This window comes from Solanum lycopersicum, chromosome 7 (genome assembly GCF_036512215.1).
Source record: "Solanum lycopersicum chromosome 7, SLM_r2.1".
Classification (NCBI taxonomy): Eukaryota; Viridiplantae; Streptophyta; class Magnoliopsida; order Solanales; family Solanaceae; genus Solanum; species Solanum lycopersicum.
In genome coordinates, this window is record NC_090806.1 from 1,745,339 (window position 1) to 1,763,275 (window position 17,937).

Below are 17,937 nucleotides of genomic sequence, written 5' to 3' on the forward strand. Positions count from 1 at the left end.
TCTTCGAAATGAGGGGTATGCTCGCTTCGGAGTTCGTTTGACCTTCAAAATGGGTCGGACAAGCCGTGATGGCCAACCGTATGCATAGAAGAGGTCTTGACGGATGTCCACGAAAAAATTTGGCATTTTTGACGTCGGAATCTGGATCACCCAAAAAATGGTGTGCTATATAGCACACGAAAATCGTCGATATGAGGGGTATTCTCGCTTCGGGGCTCGTTTGACCTTCCAAATGGGTCGGATAATCCGTGATGGCCAACCGTATGCATAGACAAGGTCTTTACGGACGTCCACAAAAAAATTTGGCATTTTTGACGTCGTAATCTGAATCACCCAAAAAATGGTGTGCTATAGCACACGAAAATCGTCGAAATTAGGGGTATGCTCGCTTCGGGGCTCTTTTGACCTTCCAAATGGGTCGGACAAGCCGTGATGGCCAACCATATGCATAGAAAAGGTCTTGACGGACGTCCACAAAATTTTTTTGCATTTTTAACGTCGAAATATGGATCTGCCAAAAAATGGTGTGTTATAGCACAAGAAAATCATCGAAATGAGGGGTATGCTCGCTTCGGGGCTCGTTTGACCTTCCAAATGGGTCGGAAAAGACGTGATGGCCAACCGTATGCATAGACAAGGTCTTGACGGACGTCCACAAAATTTTTTTGCATTTTTAACGTCGAAATCCGGATCTGCCAAAAAATGGTGTGCAATAGCACACGAAAATCGTCGAAATGAGAGGTATGCTCGCTTCGGGGCTCGTTTGACCTTCCAAATGGGTCGGACAAGCCGTGATGGGCAACCGTATGCATAGAAGAGGTCTTGACGGACGTCCACGAAAAAATTTGGCATTTTTGACGTCGGAATCTGGATCACCCAAAAATGGTGTTCTATAGCACACGAAAATCGTCGAAATGAGGGGTATGCTCGCTACGGGGCTTGTTTGACCTTCCAAATGGGTCGTACAAGCCGTGATGGCCAACCGTATGCATAGACAAGGTCTTGATAGACGTCCACGAAAAAATTTGGCAATTTTTGACGTCGGGATCCGGATCACCCAAAAAAAGGTGTTCTATAGCACACGAAAATCGTCGAAATGAGGGGTATGCTCGCTTCGGGGTTCGTTTGACATTCCAAATGGGTCGGACAAGCCGTGATGTCTAACCGTATGCATAGACAAGGTTTTGACGGACGTCCACGAAAAAATTTGGCATTTTTGACGTCGGAATCCGGATCACCCAAAAATGGTGTGCTATAGCACACGAAAATCGTCGAAATGAGGGGTATACTCGCTTCGGGGCTTGTTTGATCTTCCAAATGGGTCGGACAATCCGTGATGACCAACCGTATGCATAGACAAGGTCTTGACGGACGTCTATGAAAAAATTTGGCATTTTTGACGTCGGAATCTTGATCACCCAAAAAATAGCACACGAAAATCGTCGGAATGAGGGGTATGCTCGCTTTGGGCTCGTTTGACCTTCCAAATGGGTCGGACAAGCCGTGATGGCCAACCGTATTCATAGTCAAGGTCTTGACGGAGTCCACGAAAAAATTTGGCATTTTTTACGTCGAAATCCGAATCACCCAAAAAATGGTGTGCTATAGCACGCGAAAATCGTCGAAATGAGGGGTATGCTTGCTTCGGGGCTCGTTTGACCTTCCAAATGGGTCGGAAAAGCCGTGATGGCCAACCGTATGCATAGACAAGGTCTTGACGGACGTCCACGAAAAAATTTGGCATTTTTGACGTCGAAATCCGGATCACCCAAAAATGGTGTTCTATAGCACACGAAAATCGTCGAAATGAGGGGTATGCTCGCTTCGGGGCTTGTTTGATCTTCCAAATGGGTCGGACAAGCCGTGATGACAAACCGTATGCATAGACAAGGTCTTGACGGACGTCCATGAAAAAATTTGGCATTTTTGACGTCGGAATCTTGATCACCCAAAAAATAGCACACGAAAATCGTCGAAATGAGGGGTATGCTCGCTTTGGGGCTCGTTTGACCTTCCAAATGGGTCGGACAAGCCGTGATGGCCAACCGTATGCATAGTCAAGGTCTTGACGGACGTCCACGAAAAAATTTGGAATTTTTGACGTCTGAATCCGGATCACCCAAAAAATGGTGTGCTATAGCACATGAAAATCTTCGAAATGAGGGGTATGCTCGCTTCGGAGCTCGTTTGACCTTCAAAATGGGTCGGACAAGCCGTGATGGCCAACCGTATGCATAGAAGAGGTCTTGACGGATGTCCACGAAAAAATTTGGCATTTTTGACGTCGGAATCTGGATCACCCAAAAAATGGTGTGCTATATAGCACACGAAAATCGTCGATATGAGGGGTATGCTCGCTTCGGGGCTCGTTTGACCTTCCAAATGGGTCAGATAATCCGTGATGGCCAACCGTATGCATAGACAAGGTCTTTACGGACGTCCACGAAAAAATTTGGCATTTTTGACGTCGGAATCCGAATCACCCAAAAAATGGTGTGCTATAGCACACGAAAATAGTCGAAATTAGGGGTATGCTCGCTTCGGGGCTCGTTTGACCTTCCAAATGGGTCGGACAAGCCGTGATGGCCAACCATATGCATAGAAAAGGTCTTGACGGACGTCCACAAAATTTTTTTGCATTTTTAACGTCGAAATCCGGATCTGCCAAAAAATGGTGTGTTATAGCACAAGAAAATCGTCGAAATGAGGGGTATGCTCGCTTCGGGCTCGTTTGACCTTCCAAATGGGTCGGAAAAGCCGTGATGGACAACCGTATGCATAGACAAGGTCTTGACGGACGTCCACGAAAAAATTTGGCATTTTTGACGTCGGAATCCGGATCACCCAAAAATGGTGTTCTATAGCACACGAAAATCGTCGAAATGAGGGGTATGCTCGCCACGGGGCTTGTTTGACCTTCCAAATGGGTCGGACAAGCCGTGATGGCCAACCGTATGCATAGACAAGGTCTTGATAGACGTCCACGAAAAAATTTGGCAATTTTTGACGTCGGGATCCGGATCACCCAAAAAAAGGTGTGCTATAGCACACGAAAATCGTCGAAATGAGGGGTATGCTTGCTTCGGGGTTCGTTTGACCTTCCAAATGGGTCGGACAAGCCGTGATGTCTAACCGTATGCATAGACAAGGTCTTGACGGACGTCCACGAAAAAATTTGGCATTTTTGACGTCGGAATCCGGATCACCCAAAAATGGTGTGCTATAGCACACGAAAATCGTCGAAATGAGGGGTATACTCGCTTCGGGGCTTGTTTGATCTTCCAAATGGGTCGGACAAGCCGTGATGACCAACCGTATGCATAGACAAGGTCTTGACGGACGTCCATGAAAAAATTTGGCATTTTTGACGTCGGAATCTTGATCACCCAAAAAATAGCACACGAAAATCGTCGAAATGAGGGGTATGCTCGCTTTGGGGCTCGTTTGACCTTCCAAATGGGTCGGACAAGCCGTGATGGCCAACCGTATGCATAGTCAAGGTCTTGACGGACGTCCACGAAAAATTTTGGCATTTTTGACGTCGAAATCCGAATCACCCAAAAAATGGTGTGCTATAGCACACGAAAATCGTCGAAATGAGGGGTATGCTTGCTTCGGGGCTCGTTTGACCTTCCAAATGGGTCAGACAAGCCGTGATGGCCAACCGTATGCATAGAAAAGGTCTTGACGAACGTCCACGAAAATTTTTTGCATTTTTAACGTCGGAATCCGGATCTCCCAAAAAATGGTGTGTTATAGCACAAGAAAATTGTCGAAATGAGGGGTATGCTCGCTTCGGGGCTCGTTTGACCTTCCAAATGGGTCGTACAAGCCGTGATGGCCAACCGTATGCATAGACAAGGTCTTGACGGACGTCCACGAAAAAATTTGGCATTTTTGACGTCGGAATCCGGATCACCCAAAAAATGGTGTGCTATAGCACACGAAAATCGTCGAAATGAGGGGTATGCTCGCTTCGGGGTTCGTTTGACCTTCCAAATGGGTCGGACAAGCCGTGATGTCCAACCGTATGCATAGACAAGGTCTTGACGGACGTCCACGAAAAAATTTGGCATTTTTGACGTCGGAATCCGGATCACCCAAAAATGGTGTGCTATAGCCCACGAAAATCGTCGAAATGAGGGGTATACTCGCTTCGGGGCTTGTTTGACCTTCCAAATGGGTCGGACAAGCCGTGATGGCCAACGGTATGCATAGACAAGGTCTTGACGGACGTCCACGAAAAAATTTGGCATTTTTGACGTCGGAATTCGGATTACCCAAAAAATGGTGTGCTATAGCACACGAAAATCGTCGAAATGAGGGGTATGCTCGCTTCGGGGCTCGTTTGACCTTCCAAATGGGTCGGACAAGACGTGATGGCCAACCGTATGCATAGAAGAGGTCTTGACGGACGTCCACGAAAAAATTTGGAATTTTTGACGTCGAAATCCGGATCACCCAAAAAATGGTGTGCTATATAGCACACGAAAATCGTCGATATGAGGGGTATGCTCGCTTCGGGGCTCGTTTGACCTTCCAAATGGGACGGACAAGCCGTGATGGCCAACCGTATGCATAGTCAAGGTCTTGACGGACGTCCACGAAAAATTTTTGCATTTTTGACGTCGGAATCCGGATCATCCCAAAAATGGTGTGCTATAGCACACGAAAATCTTCGAAATGAGGGTTATGCTCGCTTTGGGGCTCGTTTGACCTTCCAAATGGGTCGGACAAGCCGTGATGGCCAACCGTATACATAGAAGAGGTCTTGACGGACGTCCACGAAAAAATTTGGCATTTTTGACGTCGGAATCCGGATCACCCAAAAAATAGTGTGCTATATAGCATACGAAAATCGTCGATATGAGGGGTATGCTCGCTTCGGGGCTCGTTTGACCTTCCAAATGGGTCGGACAAGCCGTGATGGCCAACCATATGCATAGAAAAGGTCTTGACGGACGTCCACAAAATTTTTTTGCATTTTTAACGTCGAAATCCGGATCTGCCAAAAAAGGGTGTGTTATAGCACAAGAAAATCGTCGAAATGAGGTGTATGCTCGCTTCGGGGCTCGTTTGACCTTCCAAATGGGTCGGAAAAGCCGTGATGGCCAACCGTATGCATAGACAAGGTCTTGACGGACGTCCACAAAAAAATTTGGCATTTTTGACGTCGGAATTCGGATCACCCAAAAATGGTGTTCTATAGCACACGAAAATCGTCGAAATGAGGGGTATGCTCGCTACAGGGCTTGTTTGACCTTCCAAATGGGTCGGACAAGCCGTGATGGCCAACCGTATGCATAGACAAGGTCTTGATAGAAGTCCACGAAAAAATTTGGCAATTTTTAACGTCGGGATCCGGATCACCCAAAAAAAGGTGTGCTATAGCACACGAAAATCGTCGAAATGAGGGGTATGCTCGCTTCGGGGTTCGTTTGACCTTCCAAATGGGTCGGACAAGCCGTGATGTCTAACCGTATGCATAGACAAGGTCTTGACGGACGTCCACGAAAAAATTTGGCTTTTTTGACGTCGGAATCCGGATCACCCAAAAATGGTGTGCTATAGCACACGAAAATCGTCGAAATGAGGGGTATACTCGCTTCGGGGCTTGTTTGATCTTCCAAATGGGTCGGACAAGCCGTGATGACCAACCGTATGCATAGACAAGGTCTTGACGGACGTCCATGAAAAAATTTGGCATTTTTGACGTCGGAATCTTGATCACCCAAAAAATAGCACACGAAAATCGTCGAAATGAGGGGTATGCTCGCTTTGGGGCTCGTTTGACCTTCCAAATGGGTCGAACAAGCCGTGATGGCCAACCGTATGCATAGTCAAGGTCTTGACGGACGTCCACGAAAAAATTTTGCATTTTTAACGTCGGAATCCGGATCTCCCAAAAAATGGTGTGTTATAGCACAAGAATATCGTCGAAATGAGGGGTATGCTCGCTTCGGGGCTCGTTTGACCTTCCAAATGGGTCGGACAAGCCGTGATGGCCAACCGTATGCATAGACAAGGTCTTGACGGACGTCCACGAAAAAATTTGGCATTTTTGACGTCGGAATCCGGATCACCCAAAAAATGGTTTTCTATAGCACACGAAAATCGTCGAAATGAGGGGTATGCTCGCTTCGGGGTTCGTTTGACCTTCCAAATGGGTCGGACAAGCCGTGATGTCCAACCGTATGCATAGACAAGGTCTTGACGGACGTCCACGAAAAAATTTGGCATTTTTGACGTCGGAATCCGGATCACCCAAAAATGGTGTGCTATAGCACACGAAAATCGTCGAAATGAGGGGTATGCTCTCTTCGGGGCTTGTTTGACCTTCCAAATGGGTCGGACAAGCCGTGATGGCCAACGGTATGCATAGACAAGGTCTTGACGGACGTCCACGAAAAAATTTGGCATTTTTGACGTCGGAATCCGGATTACCCAAAAAATGGTGTGCTATAGCACACGAAAATCGTCGAAATGAGGGGTATGCTCGCTTCGGGGCTCGTTTGACCTTCCAAATGGGTCGGACAAGACGTGATGGCCAACCGTATGCATAGAAGAGGTCTTGACGGACGTCCACGAAAAAATTTGGAATTTTTGACGTCGGAATCCGGATCACCCAAAAAATGGTGTGCTATATAGCACACGAAAATCGTCGATATGAGGGGTATGCTCGCTTCGGGGCTCGTTTGACCTTCCAAATGGGACGGACAAGCCGTGATGGCCAACCGTATGCATAGTCAAGGTCTTGACGGACGTCCACGAAAAATTTTTGCATTTTTGACGTCGGAATCCGGATCATCCAAAAAATGGTGTGCTATAGCACACGAAAATCTTCGAAATGAGGGGTATGCTCGCTTTGGGGCTCGTTTGACCTTCCAAATGGGTTGGACAAGCCGTGATGGCCAACCGTATACATAGAAGAGGTCTTGACGGACGTCCACGAAAAAATTTGGCATTTTTGACGTCGGAATCCGGATCACCCAAAAAATAGTGTGCTATATAGCATACGAAAATCGTCGATATGAGGGGTATGCTCGCTTCGGGGCTCGTTTGACCTTCCAAATGGGTCGGACAAGCCGTGATGGCCGACCGTATGCATAGACAAGGTCTTGACGGACGTCCCCGAAAATTTTTTACATTTTTTACGTCAAAATCCGAATCACCCAAAAAATGGTGTGCTATATAACACACAAAAATCGTCGAAATGAGGGGTAAAAGAGGAAAGAATATTAATAGTTAAGATGTACTAAATAAATAATTATAAAACAACATTTGTATAAAAATTCAAGAAACTTCATTTGAAAGAAACAAACTATATATATTCAACATTTCATAATTTATATTGTAAAATTAACAACAAACTCTCTTATAAGTTGCAACAACACAATATTACACATGCTATACTTACTACCAACACAAGAAGGACACACCTTAGAAATTTACAACATTTGAAATATAAACAATATTAAACTCTTCTTTACAAGACAACTTTTCATAATTTATATTGTAAAATTTATTTAGCTATTGGTTTTAAAAAAACCATATTCAAGATTGACTATTTTCCCAATATTGATTTGATCCACCAAAATCCTTTAGTGTCCTTTGGGGCATCTTCACCATCTGGTGGAGGATCAGCTTGAGGTGTCTTGTGAAGTTTGCTCACATCATATCCTACTTCTTTTGCCTTCTCAACAAGTTGGTTGTATATTTCTTCATCAAGATGTGGTTGCCTACATAATATCTATAAACCAGAATAAACATTTTGTTAAAAACATATAATATAATCAAGCAGAAGATATCTATAGATAAATCTCCTTGGAAAACATGTTATAAAACTATACTGAATAACTTACTTATAAGACTATTGAATAAGTTGTTATTGCATCTTAACTCCACTTAAGTTTATGATAACCATTATGTAACTAGCTTCCTCCCAAATATTCATATCCAACCATATGTTATTTTTCAAAATATCAACAACAACTAAGATTTAGTGAACTTACCCAAAGATATTTCTTACTAGGCTGACCAATCAAAGCATATTGATAATCATCATCAATATATAAAACCCAATAATCACCAACAATAGGAATAATTGGCAAGAAAGGTGGGATATAAAATTTCACTTTAAGTTTTGCTTCATCACTTTTTGGATCAGCTTTATAGGCAGTCCCTTCAATTGAACCTCTTTTACCACCACTCCATGTTTCATTTAACACATGTACTGTTCCATCTTGGTTTAAAGTGTAAGTGGCTCTTGTGTTTACACCATCTTTTGGTTGATTTCTTGATGGAAATGAGGCAATTTCATACCATCTTCCCATGTATTTTTCAACATCCAAATTCTTTACTACTTCCATCTCTTTTGTGGTCATATTTTTTTGCAAAATTTCAAAGTGTAGTAAGGGTTTTGGTCTCTTTTGAATTGGTTTCTTGATAAGGTTTAAGGTGATGGGAGACAAATATATAATGGTGAAATAGGGTGGAGTGTCAAATTTCAAGAAAGTACTAGTGTCTTTTTTTCCAAGAAAAGGGTTTTTGTAATATTAATTTTTTCATTTCAATTTATTTGTAATATTTTTCTTTTTAATCTATTTTAAAATAAAAGTATCTTTTTTTGGTGTTAGTTGATTGATTATTTGAGCTTTTATCTTATTCGTTAAAATTTAATTTCCCATTTTTTCCTTATCTTACTCCTAACAAAAACAATTTACTTAAAAAGATAATACTTTCCATGTAATATTTTTAAATTTATGAGAGTAAAAAATATTTTTAAAATATATTTTACATATTTTAATAGTTCAAAATTCACAAAACTGACAACTTTTTTTTTGCTTTTTTAGATTTTATTTCAAACTAAAATCAAACAAACAAACAAAACAGGATTTTTAAGTTTTTTTTTTCTCTCAGAGATTGAATTCTTGATAAGGTTTATTGGGATGAGGAGATATTGTGTACTGTGAAATATTTGTGGATATAGACGTGGACATTCAAGCACCTTACAAGTGTAATGATTGACATTTTTTTGGCAGATTGTTCAATGGTAGGTTCTAGAATTCTGTTCAATATAATACAATGGGCTGTTTAAATTATTTTTTCATTTTAATGATAATTTCTTTCTTTTAATTATAAACATCCTAGAATACAAAATTATTCTAGAAGGTGATTGTTAACTTATGACATTCTGAGATTATTATTTTTAGTAAATACTGGTAAATCAACTTAAATGGTACACTTGAAATATTTCATTTTTAGAATACAGCTCTTTCTTTATTAAACTGGAACTACAGGCATTTCACCTAGCATTAGAGAACCTCAAAATATAGAATATTGAAATATAGCTGATCTCAAGTCCCAACTATTTAGGATGGCCATAGTTGAGGGGCTATGTTGAGTATATTATTGACATGTAAGTAACAAAAGTGTACTCTCTATTTATCAATCTAAGGTTTTAGATGATATGATCACACGATCATTAGCATTTTGCAATGCGAGGTCTATTAATCACACAAGAACTCATTGGCTATGTAAGTTTAACAGAGAGACAGAAACACAAGCATTCAACTAGAATAGTCAAGGTAATAGGGAAGGCTCAGATTCACTTTTCTCAAAGAGCTTTAAAACTGGATCTTTTCTCTTAAAATCTTAGGAGGAAAATGTCTGATTCATCTTTCACAAACAACAATCTTCATAGCCTCTAAAAAAAGTGAAACAGAGGGAGTACTAAATCAATCAACTAAGGGAGGAGGTTTGGCAATTGGAAAGAAAGAAAGACATAAAGAGACTGAATCATACATCATGGAGGAAACACTTCAAGCTTCCTCCTTTTTTGAGACTGCTCTGTAATCCAAAAGAGCAAAGTCCTGAAGAGCGAAGAAAGGGCTATTGAGATGTTTACAGCAATGGAGAAATCATTGGCTAATGCAGATAGAGGCAACTGCCCTTTCAACAAAAATCCTCTAACTCTCTGGGGCCTCATTTTATCCCTTTCGAGCTTTCTTGTTGAGAAGAGAGAGAGAGAGAGAGAAGAGGCAAATAAGACTCAAGTTTAGAATGCAGGAAATGAAAAAAATAGTCCCTTGTGTTTGAGAGTAGGTTCAATGTAGCCTCTTAAGCATGCACTGGCCTGTTTTGGTCTTCTATATTTGTCATGAAATCAGTACCTAAATATTCAGATTAATTCAAGAAAACTTCTAAAAGATACTGTTTCAGTCATCAAACGCAAGTTAAACTGAGGTAAGGAGGCTCAGACTTTCGCCTATTTAATCAAAGAGCAGAGCTTAACCAGCCATGGCTGCAAATATTGGTTGCCTCGTGAGAAAGGACTACAAGAAACCTACTACTTCTCATCCTTCTTCACAGACCTTCCAAGTTGTCTTTGCCAAGCCAGGGCTTGGACTTGACTAAAACATTTTCAGTCTTATAAAGATAATCTTCATAGCCTCAGTATTTTTGGATTTTCAAGATATTGAAAAGGGCATCAAATTTGAGGAAGAACATGTGACACTTCAACTGAAAGACAGATAAAATCTTGTCATGTTAGTAATTTTGCACAGCCAAAGCAACTGCTCAAAGGTCATTTTTCTGACAAATAATTAAACAGAACAAAGAGCACAAAACATTCTGAGTTAAATTTTGCCTTAATTGGCAAAGACAATCTTATTCTACAGTCAACACTCTACTGCTTTGACTCATTCCTGCAGAGTTCAAAGTCTTACTTTTCAAGATAATATAGATAAATGTGGCAGGTTTAATCAAGTTACACATGAATATACTTTTCTAGCAATAGCATGAGCTGGCCAGTTTTGTTTGTTATAGAGAGAATTTAACAGGAGAGAACCGTAAAGTTGCAATTCATGGGTTCATATACTTCAAATATCAAAAACAACATAAGCAACCAATCTTTATGACAGAATTTTCTAAAATCAATAAATTGAGGTTCAGATCTGTGTTTACCTCAGGCAGAAAGAGAGTTCAACGATGCCATGGCTGCAAAAACCAACAGAAAATGTGGTGCATGCACTTCCAAGATATGGGTCAAATAATCTCAAATGCCCGATTACTATAAGCTTAGGAGGGAATGAAAGATGTACAAAATCATCATCGCCTCTTTCCATCAATTATACTCATCACCACCTAAATAACTTGTCTCAAAGGCGGATCCAGGATTAACTTTTCTCCGGAGGTGAATCCAGACTTTGTTTATTGGGCTATTGGTAGATTATTACACATTTTAGCTGAAGTTAAAACAAATACAAGGTTTTGGCCTAGGTTTTGCTGAATTGATACCTTCCAAACATCAGAGAAAGTACAACAATTACATACCCAGTGTAATACCACAAGTGGGTTGGGGGAGGGTAGAGCGTAGGCCTTACCGCTACTTTGTAAAGATAGAGAGGCTGCATCCAATAGACTCTTGGCTCAAGTAACACACCTCAAAACAGCCTGGCAACACCATGACAGAGAGAAAGTGAGGCTCAGATATGTGATAAGCTCGAGCAAAAGAGTCTGGTGATGCCATGGCTGCAATAACCTACCAAGATACGGGTTGGATAATCTCAAAGTTTGGTTGATAAGCTCATAAAGGTAAAAAAGATTTACAAGATCCTCATTTGCCTCTTTCAAGTCGTCAATTATGCTCACCACCACCTGTATAACTCTAACGGCTAACCAGTCTCCAAGCAAGCAAACCCTAAAGACAGATATATTTTTCAAACTGACATAAAGGCTCAGATCTGTGTTTAGGTCGGGCGAAAAGAGAGTCCAGCAATGCCATGGCTGCAAAAACAACCAGAAAATCTGGGAGCATGCTCTGTCAAGATACGGGTCAGATAATCTCAAATGCCCGGTTAATCAGTTCAAAGGGGATGAAAATTCAACAAAATCATCATTGCCTTTTACAAACTATTGATGATACTCGCCACGTACACCGCCAAAATTCAATGGTCCAGCAGAAGCATTTAAAAAAGAGAGAATAGATGGTATTAGCATGCATAGCATGAAAGGATATGAAACCCTTAATAGTACTCCCTCAGTAAGATTGATAAAAAGGCTGTTGGGATTCTTACATTGATGGGACTCACCACCATCGTTTCTACCAGTCCCACCAGCAGCATTCAATGCTCCCAGCAGAAGCATTGAAAAAAGTTTTAAAAAAAAGTTGAAGGGCACACAGAAACCCTCTGCAAAAATATGTAATAACCATCCAACAGAGCTCCTAACAATACACTCAAACAACAACAACTAATAACAACATTCCCAGTGTATCACACATGTGGGATTTGAATGCAACCTTACCCTGCAGAAGGTCTGTTAATAATATACATCTGTTAAAGTTGATACAAGGATTGTTGGGTTTCTTATAGTAATGGAGAAATCATTGGCTGATGCAGAGAACGGCAACCACCCTTTCAATGAGAAATCTCGTAAGCACATTGTAGCCTCATTCTTTCTGTTTTGAGCTTTTGCTTTGTACATTTCCCTAACCTTTTGCTTCCCCAAACTGATAGAGAAAGTGAGGCTCAGATCTGTCTTAAGCTCAGGTAGAAAGAGAGTCCAACCACACCATGGCTGCAAAAACCACCAGAAATGCTGGTGGCATGCCCTGCCAAGATACAGATGGATAACCTCAAATGCCTGATTAATCCGTCATAAGTGACTAAAAATTGGCAAAAGTCATCATTGCCTCTTTCAAGCCGTCCGATTATACTCACCACCATCGCTTCCACCAGCTCCACCAGAAACATTCAATGCTCCGGTGAAAGCACTAAAAAAAAAAAGAAAAAAAAAGTTGAAGGGCATAGAAACCCTTTGAAATGTTATGTAACAACCATCCAAACAAGCTGTTAATTATATACTCCCTCCATTTAAAATTTGATAAAAGGATGGTTGGGATTCCACAGTAATGGAGAAATCATTGGCTAATTTCAGTGAGAAGCAACCACCCATGGAACAAAAACCCTCAAATCCTTGTAGCCTCATTCTTTCCCTTCTGAGCTTTTGCTTTATTCATTTCCCAGAACTTTTATAACTTAAAATTGACTAAAGGGTTATCAGGTTTCTTACAGTAATGAAGTTCAGTAAATTGAGGCTCAGACATGTGCTTAAGCTCAAGCAAAATGAGAGTCCAACCACGCCATGGCTGCAAAAATCACCAGAAAATCCAGGAGCATGCCCTGCCAAGATACGGGTTGGATAACCTCAAATGCCCGATTAATCAGCTCAGAAGGGAACAAAAATGGACATAAATCATCATCGCCTCTTTCAAGCCGGCCGATTATACTCACCACCATCGCTTCCACCAGCTCCACCAGCAACATCCAATGCTCCGGCCGAAGCATTAAAAAAAGAAAAGAAAAAAAAAGAGTTGCAAGGGCATAGAAACCCTTTAACAATATAACAACAATCCAAGCAAGCTGTTAATAATATACTCCACTCCTTCATTAAAATTGATAGAAGGATAATTGGGTTATTTACCTTAATGGAGAAATCATTGGCTGAATATAGAGCGAGGCAATCACCCATTCAATGAGAAGTCCTCAACTCTCTATAGCCTCAATCTATCCCTTTAAAGCTTTTGCTGTGTTCATTTTCCTAACCTTTTGTTTCCCTAAACTGACAGAGAAAGTGAGGCTCAGATCTGTGTTGAGCTCAGGCAAAAAGAAAGTCCAATAACGCCATGGCTGCAAAAACCACCAGAAAATCTGGTGGCACACCCTGCCAAGATACGGGTTGGATAACCTCAAATGCCCGAATAATCAGCTCAGAGTTGGGATCCTGACAGTAATAGAGAAATCATTGGCTGAATGTTTAGAGAGGCAACCACCCTTTCAATGAAAAATCTTCAACTCTCTGTAGCCTCACTTTCCCTTCTGAGCTTTTTGCTTTTTGTTTCTCAACTCACGAAAACTTCCTTCATACCAAACAAACCCTTAACGTTAGGCGGCGAAAAAAGAGCCCAAGCAGATTAGAGAAAAATTGAGACTCAGATCTGTGTTAAGCTTGGGCAACAAGAGAGTCCAACCACGCCATGGCTGCAAAAACCACCAGAAAATCTGGGAGCATGCCCCGCCAAGATACGGGTCAGATAACCTCAAATGCCCAATTAATCAGCACAGAAGGTAATAAAAATTGGCAAAAATCATCATCGCCTCTTTCAAGCCGTCCGATTATACTCGGCACCATTGCTTCCACCAGCTCCACCGGCAACAATCAATGCTCCGGCAAAAGTATTAGAAAAAAGAAAAAAAAAAGAGTTGAAAGGCATAAAAACCAATTTCAAACAAAAGCTGTTAATTATATACTTTCTTTGTTTGAAATCGATAAAAAGGCTGTTGGGATTGTTACTGTAATGGGGAAATCACTGGCTTGAAAGCAGAGAGAGGCAACCACCCTTCCAATGAAAAATCCTCAAACTCACTGTTAGCCTCATTCTTTTCCTTCTAAGCTTTTGTTTATAGTACCCTGAAGCTGTTAAGAATACTCCCTCAGTTAAAATTAAAAAGAGACCGCTAAATTGAGGCTCAGATCTGTTTTAAGATCAAGCAAAAAAGAGAGTCAACCACGCCATGGCTGCATAAACCAGCATGCCCCACCAAGATACGGGTTGGATAACCTAAAATGCTCAATTAATCAGCTTAGATGGGAATAATATTGACAAAGATCATCATCGCCTCTTTCAAACCGTCTGATTATACTCACCATAGCTTCCACCAGTTCCACCAGGCACCGGCAACATTCAATGCTCCGGCAGAAGCATTAAAAAGGAGTTGAAAAGAAGAGCTGAAGGGCATAGAAACCCTTGAAACAATATGTAACAACAATCCAAACAAGCTGTTATTTATATACTCTCTCCGTTTAAAATTGATAAAAGGATTTGGGATCCTTACAGTAATGGATAATTCATTGGCTGAATTTGAGAGAGGCAACCACCCTTTCAATGAAAAATCCTCAACTCATTTGTAGCCTCATTCATTCCCTTCTGAGCTTTTTGTTTTTTGTATCTCAACTCTCGATAACATTTTCCTTCATACCGAACATACCCTAAATATAATAAAAAAAGCCAAGCTGAACAGAGAAAAATTGAGGCTCAGATTTGTGTTAAGCTCAGGCAACAAGAGATTCCAACCATGCCATGGCTGCAAAAGCCACCAGAAAATCTGGGAGCATGACCCTCCAAGATATGGGTTGGATAATCTCAAATGCCCGATTAATCAGCTCAGAAGGGAATAAACATTGGCAAAAATCATCATTGCCTCTTTCAAGCTGTCCAATTATTCTCAGCACCATTGCTTCCACCAGCTCCAGTGGCAACAATCAATGATCCAGTGGAAGCATTAAAAAAAAGATGGAAAAAAGAGTTGGAAGGGCATATAGAAACCCATTTCAAACAAAAGTTGATAATCATATACTTCCTCTGTTTAAAAATTATGAGAGGGTTGTTGGGATTCTTACAATAATGGAGAAATCATTGACTGAATGCAGAGAGAGGCAACCACCCTTTCAACGAAAATCCTCAAACTCCCTGTTAGCCTCATTCTTATAGTACCCTGAAGCTGGTAATACTACCCCCTCAGTTTAAATTGACGAAGAGACCAGTGCATTGAGGCTCAGATCTGTGTTAAACAAGAGTTTAAAGAGAGTCCAACCACGCCATGGCTGCAAAAACCAGCATGCCCCGCCAAGATACAGGTCGGATAACCTCCAATGCTCAATTAATCAGCTCAGAAGGGAACAAAAGTTACAAAAATCATCATCGCCTCTTCCTAGCCATCCGAAGCAATAAAATCAACTGTTAGAAAAATAATAGGAAATATAATTGAAGAAGAAGATGGATTTAAGGCATGAAGAATCACTTTCCTTAAAGAGATATTGCACGTATACATATTGGGAAAAATACTCGCAACTGCCTTCAAGATACAACGAAGTCCTTATATATACATGCATATTTTTCTTTTAGGGCTACTTCTGGAGAGTCCTTACATTTATAAACCTTAAGAGATCGACTTTTCATAACAGTCATGTTCTTTCATGAACAAAAATGTGTCTGTTCAATTTAAGGCCTCTATATATTGCAAAATATCCAACAACATACCCAGTATAGTCTCATATGGTGGATTTGAGAGAGTAGAATATATGGATATCTTACCCCTACTTTAGAGGTAGAGAGGTGATTTTCAATAGACTCTCGGCTTAAGAAAAACAGTCCAAAGCAGTCCAGAAAGAGCAACAAAACATATTGAGCAGTAACTACAAAAATATATGATAGTCGAAGTACAAGAAACTTCCAATAGTAACAAAATGAAAAGACAAGAAACTATACGAGTAATATTATGACCACTATATGGGCAGATAGCAAGACAATGCACTACTAGTCTACTACCTACGAACCTCCTACCCTGATCCATGTCCTTGACAATATGTAACCACAATCCAAACGAGATGTTAGGTTTGTCCAAGATATTTTTTAAATTTTTTCTGGAGTTGAACACTGAAAAACAAGTTTGGCCATAAAATTTGGACTTCAACCATAGGATTTGAAAAAAAGAAGAAGATTTTTTTACTTTTTTCACTCCAAATTAGTCACAGAACAAACACGACTCCAATTTGTATTCATAGCAAAATGCAACTCTAATTTTCAAATATAATTTTTCATTTTGCAAACAAACACTACATTTTTTTACAAATTTCGCAATGAAACATGGCCAAAACAAACTAATATACTTCATTATAAATCAATAAAAGAGTTGCTAGGTTTCTTACAGTAAGGTGAATACATGGGCTGAATGCAGAGAGACTCAACCACCCTTTCAACATAAAAATCCTCAAAATCCATGTTAGCCTCATTTTTAATTTATGAGCTTTAGCTATAGTACCCTGAAGCTGTTAATAATACTCCCTCAATTAAAATTGATGAAGAGACCACCAAATTGAGGCTCAGATCTGTGTTAAGCTCGAGCAAAAAGAGAGTCCAACCACGCCATGGCTGCAAAAAAAAGTATGCCCCGCCAAGATACGGATCAGATAACCTCAAATGCTCAATTAATCAGCTCAAAAGGGAATAAAAAGTGACAAAAATCATCATCGCCTCTATAAAGACACCAATTATAATCACCCCCACCGGCAACACTGAATGCTCAGGCATAAGCATAAAGAAATAAAAAGGGAAAAAGAGTTGAAAGGCCATAGAAACCCATTTCAAACAAAGCTGATAATTGTATATTTCCTCTGTTCAAAATTGATAAGAAAAAGGTTGTTGGAATTCTTAGATAAATGGAGAAATCATCGGCTGATGTAGAGAGTGGCAACCACCCTTTCAATGAGAAACCCTTAAACTCTCTTTAAGCCTCATTCTTTCCCTTTTGAGCTTTTTGCTTTGTCCAATGCCCTAAGGTTTTGCTTATATAGTACCCAAACTCGAACTATAATACTCCCATCTGTACCAGAGGACAGTATCTTCATTAAAGAAATTAACTTTAATCTTGTTGAAAGTATAAAATAACAATTTCTTTAGGACACAGATTTGCATTTACAATTTTTAGATTCTTTTTAGTATATTTTCTCAGTCAAGATAGTTCGAATATGTGAAATGAGATGTACAGGTGTTCCAATGCGAAGGTATGACCATGGATAATCAAATTTCCATGAAGTTTCTTGTTGTTCCATCCCTTTTAATATTTCTTGCACTTCATTGTATAATTTTGATACTGATTGTTCCTTTTTTAGTTTGTCATATTATCTTCAACATTTTACCTTCAATTTCATTGTTCTCTTTTGCAAATTATATCAAAAACAACTTTTCTCTAACTCCAAATAGGTTACTTTTATACCAATTTTTCCAACTGAACATATGGTCTCACTTGGCTATAGAAGTTGTGAACATTATCAGCAAAAAACAGTAGAGAGATTTCACTTTTGTTTGAATCTCTA

The 17,937-nt window shown here is 40.3% G+C and overlaps 1 protein-coding gene and 2 long non-coding RNA genes across 3 annotated transcripts; all 3 read right to left on the reverse strand.

Annotated features, from left to right (window-relative positions):
* Positions 1 to 7,564: 7,564 nt before the first annotated feature.
* TIL' (temperature-induced lipocalin') lies at positions 7,565 to 8,384 on the reverse strand. The gene is given in 2 exon segments (NM_001247903.1): positions 7,565 to 7,750; positions 8,013 to 8,384. Coding segments are annotated over 2 exon segments (558 nt in total).
* Positions 8,385 to 11,172: 2,788 nt separating this feature from the next.
* Positions 11,173 to 11,521, reverse strand: LOC138337216 (uncharacterized). Its single transcript, XR_011210707.1, has 2 exons — positions 11,385 to 11,521; positions 11,173 to 11,298 (listed from the first exon to the last, which is right to left on the reverse strand). It is a non-coding gene; the product is annotated as an uncharacterized lncRNA (long non-coding RNA).
* Positions 11,522 to 12,524: 1,003 nt separating this feature from the next.
* LOC138337213 (uncharacterized) lies at positions 12,525 to 17,521 on the reverse strand. The gene is made up of 2 exons (XR_011210702.1): positions 16,771 to 17,521; positions 12,525 to 15,773 (listed from the first exon to the last, which is right to left on the reverse strand). It is a non-coding gene; the product is annotated as an uncharacterized lncRNA (long non-coding RNA).
* Between the last annotated feature and the right edge of the window lie 416 nt (positions 17,522 to 17,937).